The 23,723-nt window shown below is 39.6% G+C and overlaps 1 protein-coding gene across 4 annotated transcripts; it reads right to left on the reverse strand.

The window, feature by feature from the left end:
• Window positions 1-162: 162 nt before the first annotated feature.
• On the reverse strand, window positions 163-19,031 carry prkacba (protein kinase, cAMP-dependent, catalytic, beta a). 4 transcript variants are annotated; one of them, XM_080769832.1, is made up of 10 exons: window positions 18,646-19,031; window positions 11,911-11,972; window positions 11,500-11,628; window positions 10,851-10,949; window positions 10,187-10,269; window positions 9,581-9,707; window positions 8,387-8,482; window positions 7,611-7,733; window positions 3,017-3,181; window positions 163-2,825 (listed from the first exon to the last, which is right to left on the reverse strand). In XM_080769832.1, exons 1-10 carry the CDS (start codon window positions 18,689-18,691, stop codon window positions 2,700-2,702), a joined length of 1,056 nt encoding a protein of 351 aa, XP_080625958.1. In that variant the 5' UTR covers window positions 18,692-19,031; the 3' UTR covers window positions 163-2,699. The 4 variants fall into 4 exon arrangements, with proteins under 4 accessions (XP_080625958.1, XP_080625957.1, XP_080625956.1 ...); XM_080769831.1 differs by having other exon boundaries at window positions 10,166-10,269; XM_080769830.1 differs by lacking the exon at window positions 18,646-19,031 and adding an exon at window positions 14,195-14,388.
• Between the last annotated feature and the right edge of the window lie 4,692 nt (window positions 19,032-23,723).

The raw sequence follows: 23,723 nt of genomic DNA on the forward strand, positions 1-23,723 counted from the left end.
GTAGTTGACGTGCTGGGTGTTTACAGACCTGTACAAACTACAACGGGTACATGACAAGGTGAAGACGATTAAACCACACTTGGGACAAATGTATCATATAGTCACTGCAACACTTGCATATAAACCAAGTTTTTCCTCAAATTAAATAAAACGATTATCGTGTTTAATACAAAGAATTTAATTTATTACAGTGACATATATATCCTTTGTTACATAAAATCTGCTACAGCAAAGTATGTTATACTTCCCTTGCAAATACAAGTAAATATGGGTGGGAAAAGTGTCAGCCTTCTAAATGACATTGTGCAAAATATCCAACAAACTAAATACATATATATTTCATATCATGGCCCATACTGGCATGTGAAAGAAGTTAAAAATAAACTGATATTCCTTTGTAAAGAGTGTCAGGTGGCTCAGGAAAAGAAAATTGTCATCATTTACATCAAATAACTTCGACAATCATTACACACATGGGATGGGGGGGATTGGGGGGACAATGACACGGAATTGCTTGTGGATCTACTGCACATTTTCTGGAAAGACTTCACACATAGGCAGTTTCGATTGCAACATGCTAATTTCCCAGCGAGTGGATTTTTCAGACCATTTTCCAGATCACAACGATCATGGATCCTATAAGCTTCACAATGACATTCTGGTCACCTTCCTTTATGCATCTGGGAAAACAAAGATTGAAATGCCCATGAAGCATGGGGCACAATGTGGACTGAGAAGACAAAGGGAGCGAAATTAATGACTTGTGTTAAATGACTTGATTTTGACTGTCTAAAACATGACTGACATATTATGATCCTATTCAGGCATAAGAGAATTGATGTCTATTGACTGGTAAATAATGTTTATTTCCATAAGGGCAAATGGAAAAAATAAAATTGTACAAATAAATAATTATGAAATTTTCACCATTTATAACACTTCTGTAAATAAAACATTTGCACCTTCATACATATTGAGAACTATGCAAGTTTAAACATTTAGATGGTAAAATTAATTAGACGACAGACAGAGTATAAATAAATAGCATAAAAGCAGTTGTGCCTTAATAAAATAAAATAAAATAAAATACAGGGCCAAATTAAATGGCATGTCATGCTCAATTTCTGTGGAAAAAAACGAACCAAAAGAGAAACATATCACAGCTTAAAATTTAGGCTTTGCCAATATATTTTTTACAGTGTCTTGAAGAAGTATTGAACCCTCCAACATTTCCACCACTCGGGGTAAAATTTACAAGCCTCAAAATCACGCGCAGACACTCTTTCCTCCAGTGAAACAAAAAGGAGATGCGAGTCACACACCTTTTCCAGGCACTGTTATCTTGTTGTGACACTGTGGCCAAATGTAACAGATGAAGACTACCATGCAGGGGGAAATGGAAATAAAACAAATATGGCAGTTACATAATGTCTTCTGAAATCTTAGCAGTTAAAAACCAAAAAGTGAGAGATGTCCCAAAGTGGTCAATATACTACCGGCATGTCCATACTCCATAGTATATACACAAACACTGTGTATAACCGCAATTTCGTACCATTTGAGCAAGAGACCTTTCAACAAACTGACCTTTACATTTTAACAATGTGTTAAAAAAAACAATATTATTTTTTGAACATGCCGAAGAAAGATGACCTATTGTATGCAACAAAGCAATATATTTAACCGCCCACTGGTTTCTTTTCTGGCAGATGAGACTGTTGTACCTGAAAAATATATCTCTTATATTCATTTGAATACCATACCTATTCTGAGGTAAAAGGAAATGCCCCATCACTGGATAAGGGATAAAACGATGCTACAATTGATAAAAACTAATACAGCACATACATGTTTCTGCTTAATAATTAGGCTTGCCACAATGTGCTAATCACGCTTTTTAGAGCTGAATGCCCAAGAGCTAAACACTGACAATTTCAAGAGACATCATTCAGTGCTGCTGAACACTTCCTTCACTGCCATTTCGTCAAAGTTTTGGTCATGCTTTACAAACAAAACAAAAAAAAATAAACAAAAATAAAGTGTTGTAAAATCGTATGTCTGATATATGTGTTTCTCTATATGCACAAAGACAAGGTTCTACTTGTTAAGGACAGCAAAATGTTTAGAGTATAGACCGGGCCATTACACTTCATTCAAAACCCTAAAATACACTCAGGCATGTAACAGACAATAACTGGCAAGACTCACTGGCAGGAATTGGAACCTTTCTATTTCCCCCGAAAAACTTAAATCACAAAATGTGCAATACCGGCTAATACAATCAATCACTCTTTGTGCCACTGTGTGAAATGGGGTAGATAATTGGTTTTGTCTTGCTTTATACATAATCACCTGAACTTAAATAAAGAGGAGGGAGGAAATTCTAAAAAGCGGCAAATGTAAAACAAAAAACAAATCAAAAACAAAAAGAACAGAACAGGAAATAAGAGATAAAAACACATGGTCTAGTAATTTTGTGTTGCAGCACGAGGGGTGTCTGCATGATGTGCCTGTGTATAGGTTAGGGTGCTAGGTGCACGCAACAAGGGTCATGGCAAGAAGGACTTCATTCAGCCTTGTGGAATGAAGGAACTAGGCAATTGTTTTGAACATATGATGGTCTCAGCTCCACCTTCACCCTCAAAAGAGTGCAAAAAATATCCAAATGCATGTGAGCCCTGAAGGGGCTTTCCCACTCACTAGAATTCAGCAAACTCTTTTGCACATTTTTCTGTATCTGAGACGCGAACGTCCTCCTCTTCGTAATCGTCAAAGTTGCTCGTGTCCCCTGGTCCTCTGCACTTTGGCATGAAGGGGGCCTCGACCTGTAAATACAGGAGATAACTAAACCGAGGAAACCACTCCAAAGAATATTAAATTATCACACATACTGGAATAGTACACACAGTCACACACACACTTTTTTCACCCCAAAATGGTGGATCTAATTTCAAAGGGAAGCTAAATTTGGAATAAAATAAACAAGCAAATAAATATAATCACGTTCGAGACCTACCTTCCTCTCGTAGATGGCGATCCAGTCTGTTGTGGAGAACCACTTGTGGTTTTTGATGTCGTTCACGCCATTCTTCAAGTTTCCAAATCTCTTTGTCAGGTCTACCTGTAGCAGGTTTCTCAGCAGATCCTTCAAGTCAGAGCTAAAGTGAGAGGGGAATCGTACCTATGGGAGCCAAGAAGATGTAGAGTGCTGGTTATAAAATATGGATGATATGAGACCCTTAACCAGCTTTATTCCACAACCGTGTTGGAATAAAGCCGGGTTTGGAGTAGAGCTCGACCGATTCCAGATCTTTGGAGTCATACACCACATTTTAACGACGATATAACAAGGGGGGGACGGGGACGGGGGACTTTTTTTTGTTTTTTTTGGATAGATTCAAATAAAGCATTCCTTTTAAACTTCGATATACAGACCTGCCAACCATGGGAACATTTTTTGAGTACCACACATGCGCTTTCGCGCCACGTCCGCTCCGCCTCGCATTGAACACGGTAATTTCCCGCTCGCCTCCATATCGCCAAGTTATTCAACGTATGAATCAGCTTCTTATTCTGTTTCTGAGTAATAAAAATGTTGTGTTTGATATCATTATATATCATGTCGATGAGGTATATAAACCATGCACATCACTGACAGTCCCGGGTTTCCAGGAGGTGGCTTGCTCATCTCCTATTCCAGTTCAGCTGCCCATTAGCTTTGATCGACTCAGCAGATTTGAACTGGAGACTCATGTGAAGGCGTCATGTGTTTCTGGTTCAAACCTGCACCCAGCCAATCAAACAAAGCTGGAAACCAGGGACAACAGTAGGCATAGAGCCTACTGATTCAACACACACAATGTAAACGTTTTCACCAGCAATGCATCACCAGCCCTAATGCACATTTATACCCATTGACCAACATGCAAGTACAAGATAAGAAATACAGTCAGACCTCTCACCTGTTCATCAACACTAGACATCCCAAAGTCAAAAGGTAGTCATGTACTCATGCATGCATGCAGACACACAGACACATACACACACACACACACACACACACACACAATTTGAGCTTGTGAGCTACGGCTTGGTTGTGGCCTGCATTTATATTACAATTATATACCATGCTAAACATTCCTTTGTAGCCGATTTATTGGTGTGGCATCATTTTCTCTTTAGCTCTGATAGAATTGCTATCATTTAGGTGTCTGGGGGGGGTCTGAGGTTATCAGCACAGTAGTAACAGCAGGCCACCACCTACACTTTTGCAACAAGGAAACACATCATGACTCATGAGCACTTCATTTCACTCAGAGTTTGGGGTTATACTTGTATCCATTTTTGTTGAGATTCTAACCCCTTTAATTCACAACACTTGCACCTAGACATTGCTCTGAAAATGTATAATGTACCTGCTGAAACTTGATGACTGATATCGGTTAGCTAATAGCTTGCAAATAATTTAGGGTATATAATGTTAGGTTAACATGAACTAAATTCAATTCACAATTTCAACTCCCGCTGGACAAATGCAAATCACAGTATATAATAAGCTATGGGATATGGATTTGCAACAAAATAGCCCATCAGGTCCAAGCAATCCGTCCGGCCTATGAGATCTTCCCTACTAGCAGTTCCCGTCCGATTGACTGCAGACTTGCAACTATGCTGCATCCTAGTTGATAATTTAAGCATGTAAAGCATACATTTTCCAGCAAATCTCTTAGTTTCACAAACACGATATATTTTTTATTGTCATTGGGACGATTTCTAAAGATCGCAACAACTCTTCCACCACCACACTGACAAATGCTCATAGGCCCTCATATATCAACGCGATTTACACCCAAAAATGGGTGTACGGCGAAATCAGCGCCATTTTCGGCATTTATCATTAAAGAATCCAGCATGACTTTGAACTTTGACGTACGCCACGACAAATCTCACGTTTGGTTGGGGGCTGTCGTATATTTTGTCTGCACCCGTTTTTCGGTCGTAGACAAGCGGAGCGGCATTGTCTGACCAGCTGACAGGCATCTAAAAATGTATACCGGTAGCTATAAAACTAATAAATATTTTGGAAAGGGATACATCAACGATATGTTTTGGTAGGATATTTCTAGCTGTACAAGCAATTAAAAACAATATAACATGTTAACAATGTTACAAGTTTAGATGCTTAAACAGTGCTTTACTGTCCTGTTGACCATGGGATCAGACGCCTACAAATAATCTATATACAATATAATATTTAGATTTTGGCATAAATGGACGTGCACACGTATTTTATTTCCAAGTGACAATGACAAGCATATAGCTTGCTGATTTGCAATGTTATAGGCGTTGAGAACAAAATCATTCAGTCATTCAGATAAATGTCAGATCTGGATTAGATATACCGAGCGCTTAATGCGAGATCATTTTCGGGAGATGGGGGGGCGCCGCTGTTTCAATCTTTTCATGGATATCCACCCAGCACACACACAAGCCTTCATCCATATGTTTATGCTTTCATTCATCAATCACTCCAATAAACGTTGATTACAACTGCCTTGTCAGGCTCTCTCTCATTAACGTGGCATCACTCACAGCAGTCCGACTCACGGGGATCGCCTACTGTACATGCCTGCTTTAACATGCACTGGCACTGCAGAATAACTTGCACACTTCCAAACACTACTATTTCTTCTTTCCAGTGTGCGTGTTATTTAAATGACGGTCGGACGCTCCGAACAAAAATACACTGGGATCAGCTCTATAGGATCACTTGACAAATGCCACGTTGAGGTGGGCGTACGCCAAAACCCACACTTGAACTTTCAGGCAGGAGTTTACACTCCATTGATACATGAGGGCCATAGGGCGTGAGGAAGGCACAGAGAGATACAAAGATTTGTATCCCAGTCATCCCACTACTCAAATGTCTGCCTCATCCATCCTCCAGCATGGTGGTGTTATGGTGAAATTGGTGACCTGCTGAAATATGTGTTAATCTTGTGGACCTCATATAATGCACATTGAGGTCATTAAGTGTCCCTTCAATCTTAACTGCCCCTTGAGGGCTGATTAGTTGACTAATAGCGCCAACTGCTCCTAATAGTGAGGATGGCTAAATGCAGAGGAACATGTTCACATACTGTATGTATGCATGTGCAAACATACAATGACAAAAATACCAAATTATATGCATGTGAATAAAGTGAGTGTCAAATCGAGTGGCAAAGTGAGTTTAACGTTGTTTAATGAAATCACATGGGACATTTCTGTTTGGATGTGTAGGCTGTGTGTAGGCCAGAAAGTAGTTTTTTGCCACTCAGTAGGTGTTCCTGCATAACTTTCGGGTATGATGACGATACCCTCTATAAATAAGTGAAGTCCACAAGATTGTCACAGATTTCGGCAGGTTACCAACTTCTCCTCAACAAAGCTGGAGGACTTGGGTTGGAGGAGGCAGAAATTTGAGTATTTGGATCTGGCTAAAGAGAGAAAGAGAGACACGGATCCTGGCAGATGTGTGCTCTGCTCAGCACGTAAACTCGAGTACTGCACAATTAAACTCACGAGGTGTAAAGCGCTTTTTGTGCGTACTTTGGAGGGACAAATCATACCAGCATACTTTGATGTCAAAATGCGTATCAGGTACTCAAAATTCACATAAGTTGGCAGATCTGAATATGAAAAGAACATTTAACTTCAATTATAAAATGAACAAGTAAATATGAAATATACTACATAAAAGTTTACTGCTGTATTAAACACATTTTAAAACCAGACGATCTACCAGCTCACAACCTGTCGGTACACAGCAAGCTTGTAGATCAGCTACTTTTAAAAATCTTTGAAAACATTGTACGTGTATACGGTATATCTATAATGGAATCCCAAAATAGGGATGATGAAAGTGGTTACAAATCAGGACAAATTGACTTGTCGATACCTGTAGGAAAAAAAAGTTAAATATATATCGTTCGGTCTCTAATTTGCAGCATTCCCTTAAGTAATCTAGTACTATCACTAAAGTAGCTATGCTGACAATCATGGACCGAATGCACTTATGGCAAAAATATCTCCGGCTAGTTTTTGTTTCCATTTTGGATTCGGTTTAAAAATGTTATGCTAACAACAGTCCCTCTCTGCTGACCAAGAGTATTTTGTTCGAACTGTTGTTTTGGAAATAACTCAACTTTTAAAACGAGCTCGAGTGAATCGAGATGAAATCACACTACTACTGTGGTTAGACAAAAATGCAGGCTAAAGATACGATCATTTACTAATCGGACGGTGTATCATGTCTTAAATAGATAATCTAAAAACTCACAATGATGCTTGTAGAATAGCTCATCTAAGCTATTCTTTGATTCACATTACATCTACAGCCACTAAGAAGCAAAAAGAACAACAGGCTTTCACCTTCGCTCACTCATAACCTCATCTCATTCGCTACTGTAAATGCCAATCAATAACATGCCTCGGCCTAGCCAATTAGGACCAAATATGATGGCTTCTGGCCATGTCATGGGAACTTTAACAAGTGCATATCCAACCGTGGATGGCATTAACATACGGTACAATATTATTAAGAACCGTTGCATCACTACTGTCTGCACCTTGCCAGATACAATCTTCTCGTAGATCTGGATAGGCTGATCTGCAAAGAAGGGAGGATAACCAGCTGCCATTTCATAGATCAGGACTCCCAGGGCCCACCAGTCCACAGCTTTGTTGTAGCCCTAGAAAATAAAAATCAAGAACATGAAATAATTATTAGAGGGCTTTTTTTCTTGCCTAATCGCATAGTAACACCCCCATTTCCATCCCATCTTCATATGGTGTCCTCACCAATGTTCATATTTAAGATACTTGGTCTGTGTCTCAGAGGAGGGCTGACAGTTCAGAAGCCTGCCTACCAGTAGGCAGGTTTGGCCATTTCAAACTTTATTTGATTTTGATTTTCATGAATAGAAACTGTAGTTTCTATTATTTTGAAATCAACATTTATGACCTGCCCATATCCCACCTCTACTCGTCATAATGTCATCTTATAATGGCCTTAATAAGGACCAATTATAACAAGATAAGGTTGTCAATGAGTGACCCATTTTGGTCGGGAAACCCTTTTGGTGTTAGCATCATGTTATGCTTTAGCTATTGAAAAATAGCAGATCTACAAGCTCATAGCGCGCCACCGAGTGGCGCGCTACGAGCTTGTAGGTCTGCTATTTTTGAAAAATCGAAGAACGACTGACATAGAAACATAGCTTTTTCAGAAAACTGTCAGGATGTAGAAGACATTTTTTTAATCTGATCAAACAAACCAAGAATATCAGTAAATGAAACGGGAACATCTCTGTATGCAGGTTCTGCAGGAACATGGCTGGCTCACCTTGCTGAGGATGATCTCTGGAGCCAAGTACTCAGGGGTTCCACACAATGTCCAGGTCCTGCCTTTTACTCTCTTGGCAAAGCCAAAGTCTGTGACCTGAAGCAGCAGAACAACATCATCATCATCACCTTTTTCGTTAAGAAGGCATTACTGTGGATTTTCATGTTAGTGGCTTCATGATGACATAATCTCTCTTGGAGCTTGGCGATTACAGACCAATGTCTCGATATTATCGTTGGTGTGTCTTGAGACAAATTGCATTTAATTGAACTGCATTCTAATTATTCCATGTCTCTCCTTTGTAGTGACTCTCTCGCTGAACAGTTATTTTGTGGAGCGACCCATTGTTTGGCCGTTTGACTGAGCAACGTGCAAAGACCTGGTTAACACACTGCTCTGGGCAGCGCACCCCCCCCCCCCCCCCACGTGCCTCCACCTCCCAGTTCTTCTGTGTGTGTATAGTGTCAACACACGCAGAGATGACAGAGTAGAATAACACACACACACACACACACAATTGCGCGCACGCGACAGAGTTTTGGTATGGAATCAGAATGAACATAATATAATAATTAGGCCTGCATCGCTTTGCCTAAAACACTGAATTAGGAAAAAGCCTGCCACTGGCTCCCATTTGTTGAAGAGACATCTATATATTTTCAAATTATATTATGCTGCTGTTTAAATTATAGCTTTGGCCAAAACACTGAATCCTGCGGATAAAGTAGGCTATGTACATGATATAACTACAGGCAGTAATAACTCCAGACATTAAATTCCAACACGGCCATACTTTAGTCCAGGGATCTTCTGCTTTTTTCAGGTCAAGGACAAACAAACAAACATCCTGTCACATAAAGATTTGGTGGCCGCGCCACCCTAAAGTGTCCCAGACCCGTTGAAGACTCTTGCTTTAGACAAACAGTGCCAACAAGTTTTGAAGAGACAAAAGCTAAACTGACACAGAACCTCCAAGCCCATCTCCTTAACCATAGGGTGAAGGGTGGAATTCACAAGCTACACAGCTATATTAAGCCAGAGTTATACTTTGTTGCAAAATATATTTAAGTATAAATCAGGCAATATAGACTACATTTCAGTCATATTTCTTTTCCCTTCTAAATATCGTGATGAATATCCTATCGTGGATTTGTTTTTACATTCCTACTGGACATACATTCACTGACAGCGTACCTGAATGTACCCATGTTGATCTATGAGCAGGTTCTCTGGCTTCAGGTCTCTGTAGATGAGGTCTAAAGAGTGGAGGTACTCAAAGGTGAGTACTATCTGAGCTGCATAAAATCGTGCATGGTGTTCACTGGGAAAGTTACACAAAGAGACAGACGCCACATTAAACAAGCAAAGACAACAACGTCATAGCTTGCATAAGCACTTCATGCTCCTTCTAGAAAAACAGTTCAACAATTACATTTTAAAGACTTTGTATGCAAAGATGTAAAGACTATATCAAGCCTTATTAAATATTTTTAGAATTTAAACAACATTTAAGGCATTTTTATTCTAGGGACCTGTCGCCACCTTGGTGACAAAGGCTTTTTGAATAAATGAGTGGATAACTGGATATTCAGCCGTCAGACAGGATTTTTTAAATGAAACGCTATTACGCCCTTGGGGTGCCCTTTGTTTTTTTCTTCTCTGCCTCAACAAACCAATACCTAGACATAACTATACTATTACTAACAGTGCAAAACCTAATCAAACCAATCAAATGGGGTAGATGATAGATCGGAGGGCCGACGGCTGAATATCCCCTACCTTCCACGTGTAGACCAGTACCTGAATCTCCCGATGCGTCTGAGGTGTGAGAACATTTCTCCACCAGGAACATATTCCATCACCATGTATAGATTTGAGTTGTCCTGTTAGACGAAGAGTGAGAGATTTCAATACCTAACATAACAGTATTGCTTTCAGTTTCACGTGTGTCTCTCTTTCATGATGGCAAAATAAACAATAAATAAGAGAGACAAGACTGCCCGAAGCAGAAAACCTGCAACACTCAATTAAATTAAAAGGAGGAATGTGAAGAGAAGGGATGCCAGCACTCATCGATTGTCCTTTTTCACATGTTTATTTACCACGCACGCGTTTCGGCCAGATGGTATCATCAGAGGTAAATAAACATGTGAAAAAGAACATTCAATGAGTGCTGGCATTCCTTCTTTTAATTCCTTCAAACACTGATGTATTGTCTCTGTTGTTGTGATGTTTTTTGCTAAACTGAACACGGTAGATACAGTAAACATGTTGTTCTAATAATACAGTATATAACTGGCTGATAAAACGGAACGTGATCCGCACATCTTGAGTGGTACTGAATACTTTTGAAACAGTTGAAGTTTCATGCACTACTAGGTGACCTTCACAAAACAAATAGGGGCTCTTGGTAAAGTGTTCCATGTTATCAGCTACAGTAGTTAGAACAGAGGCAAGTGTGTACTTTGAAGGAGTACTCCAATCTGACGAGGAAAGGGAAGGAGACGGCCTGCAGTATCCTCTTCTCATTTAGCGTGTGTTCTATTTGCTTCAGCTTCACCACCTGGCAAAATAAAATGCATAAACAACACACAAACATGAACAGAATGCACAGGTCTCATCATATCATTTGGATGTATCTTGGCGATCTGTACATTTGTTCTGCCACATCCGAGTAAAGCTATGCCATTTCCAGCCGAGGGCCTTTTGAAAATAGTGTTGTGTGACTTTTTGAAGTGTGTGTTTGATGGACTGATAAAGGTCAGTTTACAAAATGTCAGAAAACCAAAGGCAGACAGACTTTTTCTGCAACTTACAAATGGGTTAACTTAGACCATATAAGAATTGCACTTCAGTATTTTCATAAACAAGCACGTGTGTGCGAAGCGCCTCTGAGGTTTTCAGTTGTACCACATTTGAAATGTACCGATACATGAGATGAAACTTTCCATTTCCTTCTGTGAGGTGCAGCATTTAGCAACACAATTGTGTTAATGAATCAAACCGATGCAAAAATGTCATGCTTTTGACAGATCAGCAACAAACAGAGTATCACTGCACAGATTCAGCTCAGAATGGTCACAACATTATTTAATTTCAAAACCATCACCCACTTTCTGTTTGTCCAGGATTTTCATGGCAAAGAACTGGTCTGTTGCTTTATGTTTGACGAGCATGACTCGCCCAAACGAGCCAGTGCCAAGGGTCTTGAGCCTTTCAAAGTCATCCAGGCCAGTTGTGCTCTGAGGAAACATGTTGTCATTAAAATCAGACATACTTTATGTTCGTATACAGTATCTGTCTAGCACATTATACCCAATATTTACACAAGTCATATCCACTGAGGTATCAAAAAGTTGGCAGAGAAACTTAGGCTTATGTTGAGAAGAAATGTTTTGATTGGACACCATTGGCATTAGGTATACTGTATTATGTTAAGAAAACAAAACTGAAACAAAGGTACATGCCCTTTTAAGGCACAATAGGCAAAATGGCCACGCATAACTTAATTTTATTTATTTTACCTGTGGTGGACACTCCCATTTTCTTAGAAAATCTTCTTTGGCTTTGGCTAAGAATTCTTTCACTAAAACAAGTGACAAAACAGGAACAATAATTAGGATGATGGTATGGGCTAATATGTCAGAATATCTAACTTGGTAGGTAACATGTTTAAGGGAGGGAAACAGTTCTACTCAAATACCCACATAATTTACAGGGCATACATACTGTACATAAGATTAGGGCAATGTCAAGTACAGATGAAGAAGTACTGTATTTGACAATGAGGGGAAATCCTTTATAAAACAACAAATCCAAACACCAAGGCAGGCAATTCAAAATGATAAAGAGATGCAAAGAGCTCTTGTGGGCTTAACAGAACGGGCCAATTCAAAGAGAATATTCTGCATCCCTTTTCAAACATTTCTAAGGGGAAAACAGCAATATAAAATAAGCCGAGAAAGACCCAAAAGGCAGAGCATAACTGGGTCTGCATAACTGGGTCTGCAGAGCAGGCATTAGAAAGACAGTGCAAAGTGAAAATCACAGCAGACACATGAGCTGTCCATAGTCACAGAGAAACATAATGCATCTTGGTCAAATTGCTGTGGTACAAGGCATGCAGCCTGAATTGTAATTGTATGTGTATCTGTATATCTGTAAGTGTATAAGATGTATTGTATAAGAGCTAACAGGTAGACTAGTAAATAGACCCAAACAAGACTTTGTTGGACAAGATGTTGGCATATTATTTAGGCAAAAATATAAGGCCTAGCTATGATGCTGTGACAAAGTACGGTACACACAAAATGTTCTCTCTGTGATTTAGGAAAGCTTATGGAGAAATAAGCATACCAAAAGTCTCTACAGTTCACCAAGGGTTTGCAGGAACATTCACCCACATGGATGGAAATGATGGAGGAGAAAGAAAGGGAAGAAAGGTTTATGAAGTGCAAAAAACAAGAACATTATAGTCAAGTGAATTAGATGCAACATATAACAAAATGACACTGAAGAAGACGCCAATGTACACCTTCCATGTAAATGAAATAATTATGAATTAGGCCATTATGGATGTTTATATCTTTTTCCTATGTCCATGATGAAAGAATGTAGCAAATTTTAAATATTGTATAAATGTATTATTAAAAAAAAGCTAAATTGTTAGTCAAATCAACATTGTAGTTCTCTCTAGTTAGGCTCAGAATGTCTTAATTCCCAAGCATTTCTTTAAATTAACTATTGTGAATATCTACAGTTCTCATTGGCCTACCCTGGCGAACATTGATACAACAAGAACAGCTGTGACAAAGAACGAAAAAGCAACAAAGATTACAAAACAAAATGTACACGTTAAGACATTTCATACTTAGGAATAGAAATAGCAGAGAAAATGCCAGGACAACATATTATGGCGAGGACAGAAACTGAAGAAAACTGAAGCACCATCACCATTCTGCACTAGTACACAGTAATCTGTCCCACAGAAGGTTTCAGACCAACTTGGGCCCATTGCTCCCGAGCACAGGCCATCAACAGAGTCAAAGTATTGACCGTTTGACACAACTCTCAATTAAGCCCAAGTTCGACTTCTTGGTTGATCCGGAATAACATTTTTTTTTTCTTTTACAAACTCCAATAAAAAAGGTTTGCTGTTATAACAGACTGAATGACTTCTTTGTTCTTTCTTGCATTCTTAACCCATTCTGACCTGAGATCAGATTCATACGAGGTTTCCACTGGACACACACTGGTCTGATTAACCCATTCTGACCTGAAATCAGATTCTAAAAATGTCAGTCGATTTTTCAAAAATAGCAGACCTACAAGCTCATAGCGCGCCACCTATTTTTCAATAGCTAAAGCATAACATGATGCCAACACCAAAATGGGTTCCCGTTCAGAATGGGTTAAAGGCCAGTGAAGTGATCTTACGTAATCTTCATTAGAAAACATTTTGAACGTTAAGAGGAAGTTAAGAGAATCCTGTCTCTGGCAGATTAAAAAAAGAAAGACAAACTATAACAAGACTGTTGCTTGACTTGTAGTTTTGAGACATGATAAAACAATAGAGAACGACTACCAGTAGAAACTGAGACACCAGTGAAAACTGAAAACGTAGAACAATTTCATTATACAATCATAATTTGGGCTTATTTCCAATCCTTCATGCTTTAAAATTAATTTGGTCAAGTGGATGTTTAGAATTTTTTTTGGTATAAACTATCAAACACAAGTTACCAACACAATTCCTATCCTAGCAAGAGAGGAAGACCGACACCTGCATACAAACAGCAAGACACTTACTCGACTTATCCCAAATTATGGTGAACTCAGAGACATAATGCGGGTCACTCTCGTGTCCTTTCTGATCATGGCTGCCCTTGCGATATCGGTGGAACAGTCGGCTGGCGAAGTCGTCCAGCTTAAGAAAGGCGTGATCCTTCCCCTGGGCCATTTCACTCAATTATATCCCAGGCGTGTGACTAACAAAGCAAGCGCACAGCAGCACAGCTACAGTGGTGCTTTTTTTTTTTACTTTAAGTCATGGCCTGACAAACACTTCCTGTATGCAGTGAAGTGCAGTGTGTGATGCTTGTCTTGGCTAACCACATACATTATAGTTTAGCAGCTTCCTGTACGAGTGCTCTGCTTGCAGCGGGCTGAAGAACTTTTTATTTATTTATTTTTGATAATTTGTTGTATCTTTTATACATCAATGAATTGCGTGAAGAACTTGTAATTGATTTTTCTTTTAATTGCAAAAAGACGATCTGCAGCTTGTAAACATATCTTTGCTTTTGTTTAAAAGAATAGATCCTACCGTTTTTCTGTTCTTTCAATAATCTGTTATTTTTCATAATCAATAAAAAAAAGAATGTGTTTGATTAACTGTTGCACCCCTATGTGAACATCCAACTGCACATTTGTTTATTGTGCTAGTTGAATTCATTTAATTTAAAATTAATATATGATTTTTTTTTGTTCATGCACAACCGTGTTTTCTGTAAAATATGCAAAACACACTAAAACCGTAGTAGAACCTTCTAGGCCTGTCAAAAAATGGCACGGCTGTGGTGCCTAAAGTACTGATAAGATATTAGAAGGACAACAACGCCCTCTAATTAGCCTTGAGACGGGTGGTGATAACCAGGATTGGGTAGTAGTAACTGACTACATGCAGTCGGGATTATTACATAAACAGATTATGGAAAAGAAGTAACGATAATCAACCCAGAAAACTTGTTATTAGATTATGCTTACATTTGACAACAAGGACGCTTGACTGTATTTTTTTTATGAATTATAATTATATGCCAATTTTCAACCGCACTGCAAAACTTCAGCAGAACAGTCTGGGCATCCTTTCTCAATCCATCTCAATATATTGTCAATGTTAGATTAGCAATAATGTATGTACGGTAGCCCAGTCTTCTTCATGCTTCATTTATATAATAATAATAATAATGTATGTAGCCCAGTCTTCTTCATGCTTCATTTATATAATAATAATAATAATGTATGTAGCCCAGTCTTCTTCATGCTTCATTTATATAATAATAATAATAATGTATGTAGCCCAGTCTTCTTCATGCTTCATTTATATAATAATAATAATAATGTATGTAGCCCAGTCTTCTTCATGCTTCATTTATATAATAATAATAATAATGTATGTAGCCCAGTCTTCTTCATGCTTCATTTATATAATAATAATAATAATGTATGTAGCCCAGTCTTCTTCATGCTTCATTTATATAATAATAATAATAATGTATGTAGCCCAGTCTTCTTCATGCTTCATTTATATAATAATAATAATAATGTATGTAGCCCAGTCTTCTTCATGCTTCATTTATATAATAATAATAATAATGTATGTAGCCCAGTCTTCTTCATGCTTCATTTATATAATAATAATAATAATGTATGTAGCCCAGTCTTCTTCATGCTTCATTTATATAATAATAATAATAATGTATGTAGCCCAGTCTTCTTCATGCTTCATTTATATAATAATAATAATAATGTATGTAGCCCAGTCTTCTTCATGCTTCATTTATATAATAATAATAATAATGTATGTAGCCCAGTCTTCTTCATGCTTCATTTATATAATAATAATAATAATGTATGTAGCCCAGTCTTCTTCATGCTTCATTTATATAATAATAATAATAATGTATGTAGCCCAGTCTTCTTCATGCTTCATTTATATAATAATAATAATAATGTATGTAGCCCAGTCTTCTTCATGCTTCATTTATATAATAATAATAATAATGTATGTAGCCCAGTCTTCTTCATGCTTCATTTCAATAGCATTTGTAGTCCGTACTACTGGCCACTTGCCACTTGCAGTGTAGTCCGGCAGCCAACACTTTGTTTAACCCATTCTGACCTGAGATCAGATTCATACGAGGTTTCCCACTGGACACACACTGGTCTGATTAACCCATTCTGACCTGAGATCAGATTCTAAAAAATGTCAGTCGTTCTTCGATTTTTCAAAAAATAGCAGACCTACAAGCTCGTAGCGCGCCACTCGGTGGCGCGCTATGAGCTTGTAGATCTGCTGTTTTTCAATAGCAAAAGCATAACATGATGCTGACACCAAAATGCGTTCCCGATCAGAATGGGTTAAAGTGGGATAATTTGGTATGGTTTTTTTTTTATTGGCCTAAAATATTGTCTATATACACATACATTCATTAATCCACTTTCTGACCGGCTGTCAGCATTGAGCAAATGTTTTTATATAGGAGTTTATATTTGACATCCTATACAAGGCAAAAATATCTTTTAAGTAGCATGTGACATGTCAAAATAGGGGGTTTTCATTATTCTGAATCCATTCCAAGCATAAGTTTTGCCGGAAAAAACACTCTTTGGGCAAAAAACGTCCATAGCCGTCATGACAAATGTGATGAGGTCAGCACAAATGTGATGAGGTCAGCACATTTTGGACACATTTGGGCAAGTGGCTATGGCTGTTTTTGGCACAAGGAGTGTTTTTTGTGCAAAACTAATGCTTGGAATGGATTCAGAATCACATGCCACATGTCACATGCTACTTAAAGCATCAGGAAAGTTTGAAATTTATGACATTTTATACTTATATAGGATGCTTGCTATGGTAGGGTCACATGAAAAAATTGCTCAATACCGACCGGTCAGCAAGTGGATTTATGAATGTATGTATATAGTCAATATTTTAAGCCAATAAAAATGACTATATATACCTGTCCCACTCCACAACCCGACTGTGTGTGTGTGTGTGTGTGTGTGTGTGTGTGTGTGTGTGTGTGTGTGTGTGTGTGTGTGCTAGTCAATTACGATTACGCTAATGTGGCACTCAATGTAAATTAGTAAATTGCTCTGAATGCCATTGGCTATAATGTAAATTTACCACCCAAAAAGGGATGACATCTTGTTGTGACGAAAATGAACCTGGGTTCTAGCTCCTTCTAACACACCTTCACCTAGGCTTAACATCTAATCTAAGGCATGTTTTAACTCCACAGTTTCCATCAGAAATGATGTTACTGTACACAAGCACAGCTCCTCCTTGTAAAAACCTAGCCACGGGTCTGTGCAACAACACAGACAACTGCCAATGAGAGAGCAGGTTAAGACCGGGATTCTCTAGACAGGCAACAAGGCACAAGGCAGGTTTAGTGGATTAGCTCGGTCATTACTGACAAAAGCATTCAAAACAACATATTGCCCTCTGGCTATTGCTTTCATTCAGGTAACAGGATGAGAGCAAGAGAGTGCAATCTGGATAATGCAACATTTCTTTTCAATTTGTTCTACAGCTCATTTAAGAGAATCCATCCACAAATACATTTAGTATCATCACAATGAGAACAATGTCAAATAAAGCAGTGACCCTAATATTTTTGATTTACTGTAAAGGGGAGTGGATCTCCAAGAATATGGATTGCCAAATGTAAATGTTGTTTGGCAGTTGCTGCAAGGGTATATGACTATATACACATGTATGGTTGCTTGCTTGACAGCAATTAAGTTTGCTATTGTATCATACAATCCTTAAAATAATTATAAACTAAGAACGGAAATCAATGAATAGCAGCTGCTTCAGCTAAATCAATATCAGCTAACTAGCCTAATCGCTAACTAGCTACCAAATACCTGTTGGTGTTAGGCAGGCCTTTCACTGCAGCTACAACAGACAGAACTGCTGATGTTATCTTGCTGGAAACAACAGCTAACCCCCGTTGGCAACAAGAAACGTAGTGAGTGAGCGACAACATTGTGCCCTTCCTGCAGCCGTTAAATCCTAGATATCCATCTCGTACAGTGGCACGCTAATTTGAAAGCAGATTCTCACCACTGAAGTCTCTTCGAAACCACTGCATGAATAAAACAGCTGACAGTGTGTTGTAACGGTGACACTTGGCTTGACTGTGCTGCCCCAGTGTCACATTATAACACTTCATTATTGATTGATTATTTGATTTAGGACGCGAAAGGCCATTGCCTTTGAGCTAAACCTAGTCGTGGTACAGCCAGGGGGTCCCTTTGCGGCCAACAAGGGGGTCCTGTAACTGTAATACCCAGCTAAACCAGCCTGCTAGCTAGCTGGCTGCTGCCCCACCAAAAGATGATCCTCTCTCTGCAGGCCGTGTTCTTCAACTGTGCCAACAAAACGGCTAAACGACGCTCTTCTTCGGCGCCGCCACCAACTAAAAGCTGGTGCATCTCTACGATCATTGTTTTGTAAAACAACTCACCGCTTTCTTGCTCGTTGCCTTTCTTGGCCGTCGCTGCGTTCCCCATGGCAGGAAGACAGGGCGATGATGCACACAGCTGAGCTGCGCTACTATAGCTACAGGCGACGGACGGTGATGGTGGTGGTGACGATTAGCTAGAGCAGCTAGCTAAACGAGATTTCAGCTGATGTTAGCTGGCTGGCTAACAACAACAACATCAATAATGTATTGTTTTCTCTTGGAACGGGACACCCCACGACGACGTGCTCCCGAAAAATCCCCCTTTTTTTTGCTCGGCGGTTATTTATTCTGCACGACGTACTGTAATATTTCTAAACTAAACAACAGACCACTGGAATGAAAACATTCTCCTCCAGACTTGTCACCGCCTCCTCTCAGCCTCTATGTCGTTGTACCAATGGTGGTGGTGGGGGAGAGGAGGGGAAAAAAATAGAAAAAGTAGCACCGGAAGTTATGTCATCGTCGTAGGGTGTCGCGTGCCAGAAAGAGCTGATCTACAAGCTAACAACGCATCGCTTCGCAGCGCGTTGTTAGCTTGTAGATCAGCTCTTTCTGGCACGCGACAACTTCGTACGACGCACTAAAGGGCTTTTTAGTCATCGTAATATATAATCTTTGGCAGGACTTTTACAGATTTGTCCTTGATCATCGTTTACGGATATTTAGACTATTTTGTATTTTTAACTATACTTGCTTTTTTGTTTTAAAGAAGCAATATTTTTCTTATCCAATTAAACTTCTATCGACATTCGAAATAGGTAGCCTACTATAAAGTGTAGATTTTAACAGAAAAATATGTTTTATGTTTTCAAACTGGTATTCAAAGTGTAATAACATTCAATATTATTTATTTCATTTTTTTGTACTACAAACACCCGTGCAAATTAAGCGGTGCAAATATAGGCTAGGCCTACTTTATATTGTTATTGCGACCGAGGGTCGCATAACTCGCATTTACAATGAAATCCTGCGTCTCGTGTCCGTCACACCACCATATATGATCGCATCCATCTGTCACACCACCTTATGGTCGCTACCAGGTTTCCCCCCGAACCCTCCAAACTGGGGTCCCACAGGGATCTGTACTTGGTCCCCTCCTTTTCTCACTGTACACTAAACTAAATCCCTTGGCACTATCATCTCTGCTCACAATATATCCTATCACTGCTACGCCGATGACACACTGTTTCTGTTTCTATCCTTCCCCCCCTCTGCCACTCAGGTGGAAGAGCGCATCACTGCATGCCTGGCTGACATCTCACAGTGGATGTCCTCCAACCACCTCAAGCTGAACCCAGACGTGCACTTAAGCCTCTCCAACTGATCCAACTGATCCAACTGATCAAGAAGATCACTACACTGACCTCATCTAACCCTGGACAGGCGGTGGCTCAGGGGTAGAGTGCCTGGATGGGAACCGCAAGGTTGCCAGTTCGAACCCGGGCTCCCCCAGAGTTACTGTCGAAGTGTCCTTGAGCAAGACACTGAACCCCTAATTGCTCCCGATGTGCTAGTTGGTGCCTTGCATGGTTTCAGCTGCCATCGGTGTGTGAATGGGTGAATGTAATGCACAATCTATGTAAAGCGCCTTGGATAAAGGCGCTATATAAATGCACCATTTACCATTTACCTGGATAACCATACATGGAGAAGACTGGATCATAACCTATATCTGCATTCTATATGGAGCTGGCCAGCAACTCTTGTTGATCTGACCTCATCAAACCCTGTACACTCAAGACAAGCTCCATATATGGCCAGTACAGAATTCATACCATATGTTGATCTGACCCCCCATGTCAAAGCGCCAGCGCTCGCCCAGCAGTCTGCCGTCACCCAGACGGATGCCCTAACGACACAGACCTCATCTAACCCTGGATAACCATACATGGAGAAGACTGCAGGATCATCAGATCTGCATATATGAAGCCGTTGTTGATCTGACCTCATCAGGTCAGATGAGGTCAGCTTCTCGCCCTCAGGGCGTCTTACTGTTATAGTCAAAGAGTATGAACCTGTTGGCCTTTGTGTGTGTGTGTGTGTGTGTGTGTGTGTGTGTGTGTGTGTGTGTGTGTGTGTGTGTGTGTGTGCACGCCTTGGAGTCAAGCACAGTTGTTGACTTAAGCGCTTGAACCCTCCCGTGACCCAATCAGCATGCTGCAGGGGTCAATAGTAGCCTCGCATATCCAGCCTTCATCTACGTTGCAATGCATATTGCCCCAGGCAGATTAAGTCTGTCCCCTCTCAGGGGAGGGGGGGGGGGGGACTCACTCCACGGCTGAAGTGGTGACGAGGCAACCAGATTCGTCTGGAACCAGGCTATAGAGCGCTGCAGTCCCGCCCCCTTTCATGACGAAGCCAGGCCCAGGAAATGAATTGCAATGCATTTTTCTTCATAGACATTTCAAAAAGTAGTTATTTAAAGACCGTTTAAGCGTCGTACGAAGCCAACTCGAGTCGTGACAAATCATATTTTGGACCAAACAAATAATTACAAAGAAGAAAAACAACAAAAAAGGGTCTCTCGTGGGGGCGGGACTGCGACGCTCTATAACAAACCAGTATTAAAATATGGCGTGTGACATTGCAGAACAAATCTGAGAGGGACGAGACGTCGAGACTACTATCCATGCGTGATATTAGTATTGCTACGTGAGGCTAGGTCAATAGGTGATACTCGGACATAGGGATACATACATACCTACACATATAGCTGTTCATTGGAGATGCGTGCACCGCTCAAAAATAAAGCAATGAAAAGTATCTAAATCTCTTGCACACTCAATACAGGGTCCTCGGATCTAAGTCACATGGGGGATTTTCAGATGTTTACTTTAACATTTCTCAAAGCGTTTTATTTGTACGGTATTTAAAATACATACTTTTCACTTTTAGTTTTCTTTTTCTCGTTGGATATATTGTAGGCTATGTTACTAAATACAATTTGTTGTATTGTTTTGTATTGTACTGTATTGTATTTTGTTTCAAATGTAATAAACATTGAGTTATTAAAAGGTTATTTTATTAAGCCATTATCTCAAATAAATTCATGGAAAGCTCAGTGTTCAGAAATGGTTACACTATTTGGTGTGATTTTCTGTGGAACAAATCTATTTGGGGGTTTCTGTGTGAAAACGTTATAACCTATTATAATTGGTTAGGACTTTTTTGGCTGCATCTCTCCATCAACCTTAACAATTACTGTAGTTCCCTCGGCTTGTGTTTGCCAAGATGCATCAAATGAAACTGAGAAGGATACTGGAACAAGTATGAGAGCGTATACGTACCAATAGGTAGTCACCTATAGACGCCACAGCTGTGTTGTCTTCGAGTGATATAATCCCCCATTGTCTTTAAGCCAAAACCCTATATACGTTATATGGTAAATAACAATTTTTGGAGGGAATTATTTGTCTTCCTTTACACACGTACACACACGCACGCACAAACACTGGCACAGCCTGTGCAGTCTCAGTGCCATTTGGGCTGCTTACAAAAGAAGCACATAAGAAGTATTTACACATAAGCCCCCGCATCCTGCCTGGTCAAATGGCTGGTCAGGTTCTTCACCCATCTCGTATTGTGAAGCAAATTCTCAGACAGTATAGGCAAATACTAATTACAATATCAAGATAGAGGAGGGTTTCAGTTTCACCCTCTGTTTACCAGACTTTTACTTGTAAAAGAGTGTTTCTACATTGCAGTAGTGATACATTTGAGTACCCATTTCCTTTTATGGAGAAATCTGGGGACCACTTGCCAAACAATTTTTTGCAAAATTGACAAACACAATGTGGAAGACACAGAGTCTCATTGTTCTATGTGCCACTTGTTTGAACAATATCATACGGTGCAAAAAGTTGTGTCTCTCTGACACAATTTGGGAAAGTTTGTGACCACCTGGCCGGATGCTTAATTATGCCAATATGCATTCACCACCTCCCTTCTGCTAATTCCTGCCACATCCCCATGCTAATTACTATTAGGAAAGAATGTGAAAAGAACAGAGCTGTGTTTTTGAGCTGATGTCATTGGCAACAACACACGCTTTGCACAATTGATCAACAAATGGAAAAAAAATGCAACAGCAAGCATTCCACAGTTTAATTTGTGATGGTGGCTAGAATCTGATAATATGAGGAATATAGCCAAATCGTTGTCTGCCTGGATGATTCTGTGCCCATCAACAACAACAACATACAACAGTATGACTTTGACATTGTCCAAAGATGTTTCCTTCAGTTTTGGACCTGGAAACTCCAGGGCCAAAGATGTTGTTGAATTCTGTATTTAGACAGAGGGCTAAAATTAAGAGTCTGGAGTGGACTGCCTTAATGACTTTCCAAGCGTATAAGCATTACACTTGTTTACAATAGGGTCCACCATGTTCAATTCATCATAACATTTAGAGACGTACAAATATACACTACTATAAAGACAAAAGCAGGAAATCATCATAGAGGAGGTATAAAGGGGAAAAATCACACCTGTGTGAAGTGAGGGGCGCTAATTATATTAAAGTCTAACTCATGTTGATTAGGTGATGTAATGGTGTAAAACAAACGGTGCCAACACAAACATTAAATGCCATTAACAATAAAGAGACAATATGACGTAATGAGTTACACAATGATGTAAGTTTTCCCTTCATTGTCAATGACGTTTATTAAACAAACATTGAACTAAAGACAAACATTAAACCCATAAAGGAGGGGCTAGTGCCCCTCAGAAAACCCCACAGTGAGCGGAAAAAGGGGTGGGTGGGGGATTCGGATTTTATGGTGGCCAGTATCGAATTGCAGCCGTCCGTAGGTGGCCTTTGAGAGCGGTTTTGAAGGAGTCAAGGGATTCGCATTCCACATTTTGGTGGCATATAGCGAAATTAATTTAGTATGAATTTAGGTGTGCGAGCCTGTGCCTGTGAGCTTGTGCGGAGGAAGGTTAAGGGACCCTACCTGGATAATCGTCTTATCCCCTTCGTTGAACCTCTACTCAGACACAATCAAAACGGATTTAGACGTGGTAGATCCACTTTGAGTCAAATCCTATGCTTACGTAGGGTTATTGAGGAATCACAG

The sequence above is a fragment of the Protomyctophum bolini genome (assembly GCF_963924005.1).
Source record: "Protomyctophum bolini genome assembly, chromosome: 8".
In the NCBI taxonomy this organism is placed as follows: domain Eukaryota; kingdom Metazoa; phylum Chordata; class Actinopteri; order Myctophiformes; family Myctophidae; genus Protomyctophum; species Protomyctophum bolini.

Coding starts and splice junctions, on each gene's coding strand:
- prkacba (XM_080769829.1), bottom strand. CDS start 14,345: ATGGCCCAGGGGAAGGATCACGCCTTTCTTAAGCTGGACGACTTCGCC. Junction 10,950..11,499: donor AAATCCTGGACAAACAGAAA/GTGGGTGATGGT, acceptor TTATTTTGCCAG/GTGGTGAAGCTGAAGCAAAT. Junction 8,483..9,580: donor ATCAACATGGGTACATTCAG/GTACGCTGTCAG, acceptor CTGCTGCTTCAG/GTCACAGACTTTGGCTTTGC.